General features: G+C 38.9%; 1 protein-coding gene across 1 annotated transcript in view; it reads left to right on the forward strand.

Moving 5' to 3' along the window:
- Nucleotides 1-632: 632 nt before the first annotated feature.
- The window catches only part of ZIC3 (Zic family member 3), a 22,478-nt gene continuing 9,607 nt past the window's right edge, over nt 633-13,503 (forward strand). Inside the window, exons 1-2 of the mRNA XM_060756431.2 lie at nt 633-1,779; nt 12,721-12,884. Of these exons, the coding sequence (XP_060612414.2) occupies nt 633-1,779; nt 12,721-12,884 (1,311 nt within the window). The remainder of the gene's footprint in view (nt 1,780-12,720; nt 12,885-13,503) is intronic.

Here is a 13,503-nt window from a genome sequence, read left to right on the forward strand (position 1 = left end):
TTTCCTCTTCTTTTCCCTCCTCTTCCTTCAACTTTGCCTCGTCCTCCACCTTTCCCCTTCGCTTCCACCCTCTTTTCTTCTTTTCCTTTCTTCCTCTCCCCCCTCCTTTTTTCCTCGCTCCCTTCTTTTCCTCTTCCTCTTTTTCTCCAACTTCTCCTCTTCTTCCAACTTTTCCTTTACTTCCTCTTCTACTCCTCTTTCTTCTTTTTCATCTTCTATCCCCAACTTTTCCTCCTTTTCTTCTTCCTTTCCTTCTCCTCTTTCTTCTTTCCCCTCCTCTTCCTCCAATTTCTCCTTTTCTCCTTCCTCGTCTCCTCTTTCTTTTTTCCCTCCTCTTCGTCCAACTTTTTCTCTTCCTCCTCCTCCTTTTCTGCCTCCTCCTTTCCTTCTCCTCTTTTTTCTTTCCCAACCTCTTCCTCCAATTTTTTCCTCTTCCTCCTCCTTTCCTTCTCCTCTTTCTTCTCTCCCTTCCTCCAACTTCTCCTTTTCTTCTTTCTTTCCACCTCTTTCTTTTTCCCCTCCTCTTCAACTTTTTCTCTTTCTCCTCCTTTTCTTCTTCTTCTTCTTTTCTTCTTCTTCCTCTATTTTTCCTCCTCCCCTTCCTCCTTCCCCCTCCTCCTCTTCCTCCAGCCATGGCCATGCTGCTGGAGGGCGCCGCTCCCTTCCCTTCCTTGGGGGGCTTCGGCCCGGCCCGCCCCCCGCACCACCACCACCACCACCCGCACGAGGTGGCGGCCGCCATGGGCCTCAACGCCCCGCACCACCCCTTCGCCGAGCCCCCCTTCAAGCTGGGACCCCACGGGGAGCTCCCTTCGGCCTCTTCCTCATCCTCGTCCTCCTCTTCGTCCTCCTCCTCGGGGCAGAGCTCGGCCTTCACCCCGCAAGGCGCTGCTGCTGGCTACCACCACCACCATCACCACCACCACCCTCCTCCTCCTCCTCCACCACCTCCTCCTCCTCCGACGCACCCGCACCACCCTCACCACCCTCACCACCACCCTCCTCACCCCACCGGGGCCCAAGTGCCTTCTCCGTACGCCTTCAACAGCCCCCGGGACTTCCTTTTCCGCAACCGAGGAGGGGAAGTCTCCCCTCCGGGAGGAGGAAACGGCCACGGCTCGTCCACGCAGCACCACGTCTTCGGGCCCAGCCCCACCACTTTGAGCGACAGCCCCTACTTGCTCTTCCCGGCTTTGCACGACCCCCAAGCGGCCTCCCCGGCGTCGGAGAGCGGACCTTTGGGGCTCTTTGGCCGGCCGGAGCCCTACCGAGGGGTGCCCAGCCCCAGAGGAGACCCCTACGGCGGCGCCGCGGGAGCTTTCCACGCCAACTACGCGCCCATGAACATGGGGGGCGTCAACGTGGTAGCCCACCACCACCACCACCACCCTCACCACCACGGCGCGGGGGCTTTCTTCCGCTACTTGCGCCAGCCCGGCATCAAGCAGGAGCTGTCCTGCAAGTGGCTGGAGGAGGGGGCGGATGGCGGGGCCCCCGCTTCCCCGCCATCGCGGAAGACCTGCGACCGGAGCTTCGGCAGCCTCCACGAGCTGGTGAGCCACGTGACCCTGGAGCACGTCGGGGGTCCCGAGCAGAGCCAGCACACCTGCGCCTGGGAGGAGTGCCCCCGCCGGGGAAAGGCCTTCAAGGCCAAGTACAAGCTGGTCAACCACATCCGCGTCCACACCGGAGAGAAGCCCTTCCCCTGCCCCTTCCCCGGCTGCGGGAAGATCTTCGCCCGCTCCGAGAACCTCAAGATCCACAAGAGGACCCACACAGGTCAGCACAACCGGAATATCCCCTCCAGGGCCTTTCCCGCTATTAGAGTTAGTGTTATTCTTGTGTTATTATCTCTCTGGAGAACCCCAACATCCACAGGAGGACCCACACAGGTCAGCACAACCGGAATATCCCCTCCAGGGCCTTTCCCGCTATTAGAATTAGTATTGTTCTTGTGTTATTGTCTCTCTGGAGAACCTCAAGAGCTACAGGAGGACCCACACAGGTCAGCACAACCACGGGATCCCCTCCAGGGCCTTTCCCGTTATTAGAATTAGTGTTATTCTTGTGTTATTGTCTCTTTGGAGAACCTCAAGATCCACAAGAGGACCCACACAGGTCAGCACAACCAGAGGACTTTACCGTTATTAGAATTATTATTAGTATTCTTGTGTTATTGTCTCTCTGGAGAACCTCAAGAGCTACAGGAGGACCCACACAGGTCAGAACAACAAGGGGATCCCCTCCAGGGGCTTCCTATAATTATGGTGATTATTAATTATTTCTCTGGAGAACCTCAAGAGCCACAGGAGGACCCACACAGGTCAGCAGAACCAGAGGATCCCCTCCAGGGCCTTTCCCGTTATTAGAATTGTTATTATTATTGTATTATTATCTCTGGAGAACCTCAAGAGCTACAGGAGGACCCACACAGGTCAGCACAACCGGAATATCCCCTCCAGGGCCTTTCCCGTTACTAGAATTAGTATTATTCTTGTATTATTGTCTCTTTGGAGAACCTCAAGAGCCACAGGTCAGCACAACCAGAGGATCCCCTCCAGGGCTTTTACTATTATTAGAATTGGTATTATTCTTGTGTTATTATCTCTCTGGAGAACCTCAAGAGCCACAGGTCAGCACAACCAGAGGATCCCCTCCAGGGCCTTTACCGTTATTAGAATTAGTATTATTCTTGTGTTATTATCCTCTGGAGAACCTCAAGAGCTACAGGAGGACCCACACAGTTCAGCACAACTCCCTTGAGGGTCTTCCCTATGCTTATGGTGATTGTTAATTATTTCTCTGGAGAACCTCAAGATCCAGAAGAGGATCCACACAGGTCAGCAGGGGGACACCAGAAAGGGCATTATTATTATTATTATTATTATTATTATTATTATTATCTCTCCGGAGAACCCCAAGATCCACAAGAGGACTCACACAGAACAGCACAGGGACATCAGAAGGGGCTTCATTATTATTATTATTATTATTATTATTATTATTATATCTTTTTGGAGAACCCCAAAATTCACCAGAGGACCCACACAGGTCAGCACAGGGATACCAGAAGGGGCTTGATTATTATTATTATTATTATTATTATTATTATTATTATTTCTCTGGAGAACCCCAAGATCCACCAGAGGACCCACACAGGTCAGAACAGGGACACTAGAAGGGACTTAATTATTATAATATTATTATTATCTCCCTGGAGAACCTCAAAATCCACCAGAGGACCCACACAGAACATCACATGGATACCAGAAGGGGCTTGAATATTATTATTATTATTATTATTATTATTATTATTATTATTATTATATTGTTATCTCTGATTTATTTATTTCTCTGGAGAACTTCCAAGATCCATGAGAGGACCCACACAGGTCAGCAGAGGGAGTCCAGAAGGGGCTTGATTATTATAATATTATTATTATCCCTCTGGAGAACCTCAAGATCCATGAGAGGATCCATACAGGTCAGCACAGGTACATCAGAAGGGACTTGATTTTTTTTTAATTTATTTCTTTGGAGAACTTCAAGATCCACCAAAGGGCCCACCCAGGTCAGCATGGGGATACAAAATTATTATCATTATTATCTCCCTGGAGAACAACAAGATCTACAGGTCAATTCAACAGGGGGACCTCCTCTAGGGACTTTACTGTTATTATTTCTCTGGAGAACCTCAAGATCCACAGGAGGACCCACACAGGTCAGCATAGGGACACAAGAAGGAGCTTTATGATTATGATTATTATTGTCATCTCTCTGGAGAACTTCAAAGTCCACAAGAGGAACAACACACAGGTCAGCGCAGGGACACAAGAAAGGGCAATAATAATAATAATAATAATAATAATAATAATATATTCCTGGAGAACCTCAAGATCCACAAGAGGACCCAAACAGGTCGGGAAGGGGATCCCGACAGAAGGGGCCTACCAAAGTTATATTCAGAAATGAAATCCTCCCTCTTTTAATATTATTTTATTATTATCATCATCTCCCTGGAGAACCTCTACAAGAGGACCCACACAGGTTAGGAAGGGGCTAACCCGCTCTGGGGGCTTAGGGTTCTTCCAATGTTATATTGAATATAAAACCTCTCTAAAAATATATTATTATTATTATTATTATTATTATTATTATTATTATTATCTTGCTGGAGATAATAATATAATAAAATTATATATGTGTGTATATATATATATTCTTATATTTTTCTTTCGATATATATACATACACACTAATATATATATATGCTATTTTTATTATCTTGCTGGAGATAATAATATTATTCCCCTCTCATTCATACGAACACATACAAACAAAATTGGGATCCTTAGGATCTTCCCAAATTTATATTTAAAAATTTAATTGTTTTAATAATACAAATTATTATCATGACACAGCCCTATCTATCATATCTATCTCTATCTATCTATCTATCTATCTATCTATCTATCTATCTATCGTATCTATTTATCTATCTATCTATCGTATCTATCTATCTATCTATCGTATCTGTCTGTCTGTCTGTCTGTCTATCTATCTATGTATCTATCCTATCTATCTATCTATCTATCTATCTATCTATCTATCTATCTATCTATCTACCTATCTACACACACTTATATTTTCCTTTCTTGGTGTCTTGGTTTTTAGGCCTATTCCTGGGGTTCCTTGGGGTGCTGATTCAGAAAATCCGCATTGGATAAACTACATCAGCTCTAGTTTCCTAGATATAGCTTTCTATGGGCCAGCAGGAGTGTGGCATGTGCTCTGTATCTCAAAAACTAGAGCTGATGGGGGTGGTGGCGGTGGAATGAGTGTCCTTTTTGGAATCAGCAGGTCAAATAGACCCAGAAACAAGGCTAACCTCACCCAAATGTGTGTTAGCTAGTGATATTATTATTACTATTACTCAGAGGATCTCAGGATCCATAAGAAGAGTCCCACAGGACAAGAAGGGGTTGCAAAATAGGGGATTGGGGTCTATCTTCCTCTCAAAAATAAAATAATCCCTCTAAAATAATTATCTCTTCCTCAGGAATCCCGCTTTCTACTAAATAATCTCCCCGTAAAATAATTATGGCTATTTCCACCTGAAATCCTACTCCATGCAAATAATCTCCCAATAATAATAATAATAATAATAATAATAATAATAATAATAATATAACAGTATAATTATTATTATACTGTTATTATTATTAATAATAATAATATAACAGTATAATATTTATTATACTGTTATTATTATTATTATTATTAATAATAATATAACAGTATCATAATAACAATAACAGTATAATAATAATTATACTGTTATATTATTATTATTAGTATTATTATTATTATTATTGGGAGATGATTTGCATGGAGTAGGATTTCGGGTGGAAATAGTCCTAATTATTTTACGGGCGAGTATAATATAATAATAACAGTATAATAATAATAATTACACTGTTATTATTATTAGACTGTTATTATATTATTTTACTGTTAAATAATAATAGTATAATAACAGTATAATAATAATATAAAATAATAATAATAATAATAATAATAATAATAACAGAATAATAATAATATAACGGTATTATTATTATACTGTTATTATTATACTGTTATATTATTATTATTATTATTGGGAGATTATTTGCATGGAGTAGGATTTCAGGTGGAAATAGTCATAATTATTTTACGGGTGAGTATAATATAATAATAATATAATTATATTTATTATTATTATTCTACTACTACTACTACTACTATTATTATTCTACTGTTATTATATTATTAAACTGTTAAATAATAATAATAATAGTATTATTAGTATTAGTATTATTAGTATTATTGCTACAACCTAGAAGTTGCAAGTAGGACCGAAAAGTTTGGCAGAAGGAAGTGAAAGGGAATGGGAATGCCATCTATCTTACACTCCCATGTCTGTTTTCAAGCATGGAGCCATAACTAATTATTTATTATTATTATTATTGTTATTATTGTTATTGTTATTATTGAAAAGTCAAACGAGATCTCCATTTTTAAAAACATAGTTGCGCTTTCACCATCCCAGGGAGAAGGGAGGGAAGGAAGGAAAGGATGAATAGAGGAGGAGGGAGCTTTCCACGCGAGTTTTTGCGAGGATTTCGTTTAAGTCTCTTCCTTTGCAAGTTTCCTTCTTCTCCCACCACTCGTTCCCTTCTTCTTTTCTTCTCTTTAGTAGAAGCAAAACAAAACCAGCTTCGGCCACAGACACGCGTGGGTTTTTTCCTCCTTAGTATTATTAGTACCGTTTTTTTTTTGAAAAGTCAAGTGAGATTTCTATTTTTAAAAAATATGGTTCTGGTTTCGGATTGCTATCCAAGGAAGGAAAGAGAGGAAAAATAGAGGAAGAAGGAGTTTTCCACGCGATTTTTTTTTGCGTGGGGGTTTTAAAAAGGGAGGGAAGGAAAGAATGGAGGAATAGAGGAGGAGGGAGCTTTCCACGCGAGTTTTTTTTGCGTGGGGGTTTTAAAAAGGGAGGGAAGGAAGGAAAGGAGGAATAGAGGAAAAGGGAGCTTTCCACGCGAGTTTTTGTGTGTGTAGGGTTTTAAAAAGGGAGGGAAGGAAGGAAAGGAGGAATAGAGGAAAAGGGAGCTTTCCACGCGAGTTTTTTGCGTGGGGTTTTAAAAAGATAGGGAAGGAAGGAAAGGAGGAATAGAGGAGGAGGGAGCTTTCCACGCGAGTTTTTGCGTGGATTTCGTTTAAGTCTTATTATTATACTGTTATATTATTATTATTATTATTATTATTATTATTGGGAGATTATTTGCATGGAGTAGGATTTCGGGTGGAAATAGCCATAATTATTTTACGGGAGAGTATAATGTAATATGCAAGTTTCCTTCTTCTCCCACCACTCGTTCCCTTCTTCTTTTCTCCTTTTTTTTTTTTGCTCCCGGATTTAGTAGAAGCAAAACAAAACTAACTTCGGCCACAGACATGCGTGGGTTTTTTTTCTCCTTAGTACCTTTAAAAAAAAGTCAAATGAGACCTCTATTTTTAAAAAAATATGGTTCTGCTTTCGGATTGTTATCCAAGGAAGGAAAGAAAGAAAGGAGGAATAGAGGAAGAGGGAGGTTTCCACACGAGTTTTTTTGCGTGGGGTTTTAAAAAGAGAGGGAAGGAAGAAAAAGAGGAATAGAGGAAGAGGGAGCTTTCCACGCGAATTTTTTTTTTGCGTGAGGTTTTAAAAAGGGAGGGAAGGAAGGAAAGGAGGAATAGAAGAGGAGGGAGCTTTCCACGCGAGTTTTGGCGTGGATTTCGTTTAAGTCTATTCCTTTGCAAATTTCCTTCTTCTCCCTCCACTCGTTCCCTTTTTCTTTTCTCCACTTTGGCTCCCGGATTTAGTAGAAGCAAAACAAAACCAGCTTTGGCCACAGACACGCGTGGGGTTTTCCCCTCTTAATATTAATAGTACAGGGGTTTTTTTTAAAGTCAAATGAGATCTCTATTTTAAAAAAAATATGTTTCTGCTTTCGGATTGTTATCCAAGGAAGGAAAGAAAGGAGGAATAGAGGAAGAAGGGGTTTTCCACGCGAGTTTATTTCCCCTCCTTAGTACCTTTAAAAAAAAAAAGTCAAATGAGACCTCTTATTTTTTAAAAAAAATATGTTTCTGCTTTCGGATTGTTATCCAAGGAAGGAAAGAGAGGAGGAATAGAGGAAGAGGGAGCTTTCCACGCGAGTTTTATTTTGTTTTGCGTGGGGGTTAAAAAAGTCTATTCCTTTGCATGTTTCCCCTTTCCCCCTTCCACTCTTTCCCTTCTTTTTTTCTCTTCTTTTGACTCCCGGATTGAGAAGCAAAACAAACCCAACTTTGGCCACAGACGCGCGTGGGTTTTTCCCCCGACTCTGCTTCGAAATTTCAATGGACTGCTCATACTTTATTCCATTACTTCCACTCTTTTCTTTGCCTTTGTGGCTTTTTAAATCAAAACAGAGAATTCTCCTATTTCTTTGGGTGTTTGTCACTGTTTTTCCAAGAAGGGAATAATGCGCTTTGGCTCGAAAATAACCCGACAAATAAAATAATCCGTGTTTCCTTCCAAACCCTCGTTCCCGGCTTTCCCTCCCATATTTTCCTATCACCCTCCTTTCCCATCTAACACTCAAAGCAATGCTTCTATTTTCACTCATGGTTCCATCTCTCATTTCATTATTATTATTACTATTATTACTATTATTATTATTTAATACCCTTTCCTTTGGAGCCATAAAAACAAGGCAGGCGGCTCAATTTGTGTCTGAATTGTGTCCTTGATTCCCATTGTTTGGAGGAAAATCCTATACTATTTCCTATCCTCCAGCCCCACATTCTGATTGGCTCCCTTCTTGCCCCCAAGCTTTCTTTGATTGCCTAATAAACAAGTCTATTTCCAGGAAAAACATAGTTTGAGAGATAGGGAGGAAATGGGATCAGAACGAAAAAGTTACACCGAAAAGTTTGGCAGAAGGAAGTTAAATAGTATGGGAAAGCCATCTTACATTCCCATGCCTGTTTGCAAGCATGCAGCCATAGCTAATTTTAAATAATAATAATAATAATAATAATAATTATTATTATTATTATTATTATTATTATTATTTCAACCTAGAAGTTGCAATTAGGACCAAAAAGCTTGGCAAAAGGAAGTTAAATAGTATGGGAAAGCCTCTATGTCTGTTTGCAAGCATGGAACCACCACTAATTATTTATTATTGTTATTACTATTATTAGTTATTATTATTATTATTATTATTATTATTTCAACCTAGAAGTTGCAATTAGGACCAAAAGGTTTGGCAAAAGGAAGTTAAATAGTATGGGAAAGCCTCTATGTCTGTTTGCAAGCATGGAACCACCACTAATTATTTATTATTGTTATTACTATTATTAGTATTAGTAGCATCAGTATCAGTATTAGTATTATTACTACAACTTGGAAGTTGCAAGTAGGACCGAAAAGTTTGGCAGAAGGAAGTGAAAGGGAATGGGAAAGCCATCTTACACCCCCATGTCTCTTTCTAAGCATAGAGCCATAGCTACCTTTAATTTATTATTATTATTATTATTATTATTATTATTAATTTATTTTACTGCAACCTAGAAGTTGCAAGTAGGAAAAGTTTGGCAGAAGGAAGTGAAAGGGAATGGGAAAGCCATCTTACACCCCCATTTGCAAGCATGGAGCCATAGCTAATTTTATTTTTTTAAATTTATTATTATTATTATTATTATTATTATTATTATTATTATTATTACAAGCTAGAAGTTGCAAGTAGGACCGAAAAGTTTGATAGAAGGAAGTGAAAGGGAATGGGAAAGCCATCTTACACCCCCATTTCTGTTTGCAAGCATGGAGCCATAGCTAATTTTAATATATTATTATTATTATTATTATTAGTAGTAGTAGTAGTAGTAGTAGTAGTAGTACTATTAGTATTAGTATCAGTATCTTCCAAGTTGTAGTATTATTACTACAACTTGGAAGTTGCAAGTAGGATCTAAAAGTTTGATAGAAGGAAGTGAAAGAGTATGGGAAAGCCATATTATACTCTCGTGTCTGTTTGCAAGCATGGAGCCATAGCTAATTTTAATGTATTTATTATTATTATTATTACAAGCTAAAAGTTGCAAGTAGGACCAAAAAGTTTGGCAAAAGGAAATTAAATAGTATGGGAAAGCCATCTTACACCTCTATGTCTGTTTGTAAGCATGGAACCACCGCTAATTATTATTATTATTATTATTATTATTATTATTATTATTGCTGCAACCTAGAAGTTGCAAGTAGGACCTAAAAGTTTGGCAGAAGGAAGTGAAAGGGAATGGGAAAGCCATTTTACACCCCTATGTCTGCTTTCAAGCATGGAGCCACCCGTTATTATTATTGTTGTTGTTGTTGTTGTTGTTGTTATTACTACAAGCTAGAAGTTGCAAGTAGGACGAGAAGTTTGATAGAAGGAAGTGAAAGAGTATGGGAAAGCCATCTTACACTCCCATGTCTGTTTTCAAGCATGGAGCCATAGCTAATTTTAATAATAATAATAATAATAATTATTATTATTATTAGTAGCAGTAGTATCAGTATTAGTATCAGTATTATTACTACAACTTGGAAGTTGCAAGTAGGACTGAAAGGTTTGGCAGAAGGAAGTGAAAGGGATGGGAAAGCCATCTTACACCCCCATGTCTGCTTTCAAGCATGGAGCCACCGGTAATTTTAAATTATTATTATTATTATTATTATTATTATTATTATTATTATTATTAGTAGTAGTAGTAGTAGTATTAGTATTATTACTGCAACCTAGAAGTTGCAAGTAGGACTGAAAAGTTTGGCAAAGGGAAGCTAAATAGTATGGGAAAGCCATCTTACAACTCTATGTCTGTTTGCAAACATGGAACCACCACTAATTTATTATTATTATTATTATTATTATTATTATTATTACAACCTAGAAGTTTCAAGTAGGACTGAAAAGTTTGATAAAAGGAGGTGAAAGAGTATGCCATCTAACACTCCCCACCCCCATTTCTGTTTTCAAGTATGGAGCAATCACTAATTTTAATATATTATTAGTATTATGATTATTAGTATTATGATTAGTAGTATTACTACAACCTAAAAGTTGCAAGTAGGATCTAAAAGTTTTGCAGAAGGAAGTGAAAGGCTATGGGAAAACCATCTTACACTCCCCACCCCCATTTCTGTTTTCAACTTTTAATATACAATATTATTAGTATTATTAGTATTATTACTACAACCTAGAAGTTACAAGTAGGATCTAAAAGTTTGGCAGCAGGAAATGAAAGGGAGTGGGAAAGTCCTTTTACACCCCCCCCCCATTTCTGTTTTCAAACATGGAGCACTTGCTAATTTTAATATATTAGTATTATTATTAGTATTATTAGGACAACCTTGCTATGGTATTGTGGGGTGAGAAAGGCTTTTAAATCCCTCCCCAAGCAATGCTCCTGTTTTCTAATATGGATCTGCCTCTAATTTTAATAATAATAATAATAATAATAATAATAATATGCTGGCTTTCCTATCGCAAAATGACAACACTTCTAATAGTTTTTCAGGCTGTATGGCTATGTTCCAGAAGCATTTTCTCCTGACGTTTTGCCCACATCTATGGCAGGCATTCCACAGATATATAAACCTCACTTACTTAGTTTCCAACAGACCCCTCAATCTCAGAGGATGCCTGCCATAATGTGGGTGAAACGTCAGGAGAAAATGCTTCTGGAACATGGCCAGAAAACTCACAGCAACTCAGTGATTCCAGCCATGAAAGCCTTTGACTACACGTCAAGCTACTACTTTGCCTGTTATTATTATGACTGCTGTGATGGTGGGGAATAGGGAATCTATCTAACACTCCCCTCAAAGCAATGTTCCTGTTTTCAATCATGGTTCCATCTTTCATTTCAATACTATTACTACTACTACTACTAGTTACTACCTTGCTTGCTATTACTATGACCACTGTGATGGTGCGGAAAGGGGAATCCATCTAACACTTTTCTCAAAGAAATGTTCCTGTTTTCAATCATGGCTCCACCTCTCATTTCAATACTAATACTACCACTACTAATAATAATAGTAACAGTAGCTACTACCATGCTTGCTATTACTATGACCACTGTGATGGTGAGGAAAAGGGAATCTATCTAACACTTTTCTCAAAGAAACGTTCCTGTTTTCAATCATGGTTCCATCTCTCATTTCAATACTACTACTACTAGTAATAGCTATTACCTTACTTGCTATTAGTCAGACTGTTGTGATGGTAAGGAATGCGGAATCCATCTAACACTCTTCTCAAAGAAACATTCCTGTTTTCAGTCATGGTTCCACCTCTCATTTCAATACTACTACTACTACTATTACTATTACTACTAGCTATTACCTTACTTGCTATTACTCAGATGTTATGATGGTGAGGAATACAGAATCCATCTAACACTCTTCTCAAAGAAATGTTTCTGTTTTCAATCATGGTTCCACCTCTCATTTCAATACTACTACTACTACTACTAGCTATTACCTTACTTGCTATTACTCAGACTGTTGTGATGGCGAGAAATGGGGAATCCATCTAACACTCTTCTCAAAGAAATGTTTCTGTTTTCAATCATGGTTCCACCTCTCATTTCAATACTACTACTACTACTAGCTATTACCTTACTTGCTATTACTCAGACTGTTGTGATGGCGAGAAATGGGGAATCCATCTAACACTCTTCTCAAAGAAATGTTCCTTTTTCAGTCACGGATCAATCTCTCATTTCAATACTAATAATACTAGTAGTAGCTACTACCTTGCTTGCTTACTACGTATGACTGCTGTGATGGTGTGGGATGGGGAAGCCATCTAACACTTCCTTTTTCAATCATGGAGCTTTTCTCTAATTTCAATACCAATATTACTAATTTCAATGCCAATAATAGTGATATTAATACTAATAAAACTAATAATAATAGTTAGCTACTACTTTGCTTGCTATTACTATGCCTGCTGCGATGTTGGGGACTAAGGAAGCCATTCAATACAACTCTCAATGCAATGTTACTATATTCAATCACGGACCAATTTCTAATTTCGATACTACTACTAATATTATGGATATTCCTGGCCTGCTGTAACTACGGCTTGCTTTTGTCGCTTGCAGGTGAGAAGCCCTTTAAGTGTGAATTCGAAGGCTGTGACCGCCGCTTCGCCAACAGCAGCGACCGGAAGAAGCACATGCATGTCCACACGTCGGACAAGCCCTACATCTGCAAAGTCTGTGACAAGTCCTACACGCACCCCAGCTCCTTAAGGAAACACATGAAGGTACGGGGAGGTTAAATGCATAGCTCTCCAAAGCTGTGCATCTCTATGCATGACCAAGCATGGCAGCACCTCCATGCAGTCACTGTATATTATATCATATTATGTGCATTACATTGTGATATTTTGTATTTTGAGGCTCACTTTGGTCTCCAAATCCTCGAGACATGGAGCGGAGTCTTCTGGTCACTCCCAAAATAAAGAAAAGTCATTAAATCAAGGAGGTTTATTTATGCATTGATATAAGATTCAATGAGTATATTTTAGTTGGCATAACCAGACTGTGGAGTGAAACTGTGGATTTAGATCGACATATATGTATGTGTGTGTATCTATATATATGAATGCATATGTAAATATGTGTGCATATATATATGAATGAATATGTGTGTGTGTATATATATATCTGTATATATCTATATATGTATATATTGAAGCTGTGTGTGTCTATTTATGTTTTCAGACTGGATTTAGATATACATATATGTATGTCTATGTCTATATATATGAATGCATATGTAAATATGTGTGCATATATATATATATGAATGAAGATATATATATATATATATAGATAGATAGATAGATAGTATATATATGTATATATTGAAGCTGTGTGTGT

This window comes from Anolis sagrei, chromosome 10 (assembly GCF_037176765.1).
Source record: "Anolis sagrei isolate rAnoSag1 chromosome 10, rAnoSag1.mat, whole genome shotgun sequence".
Taxonomy (NCBI): domain Eukaryota; kingdom Metazoa; phylum Chordata; class Lepidosauria; order Squamata; family Dactyloidae; genus Anolis; species Anolis sagrei.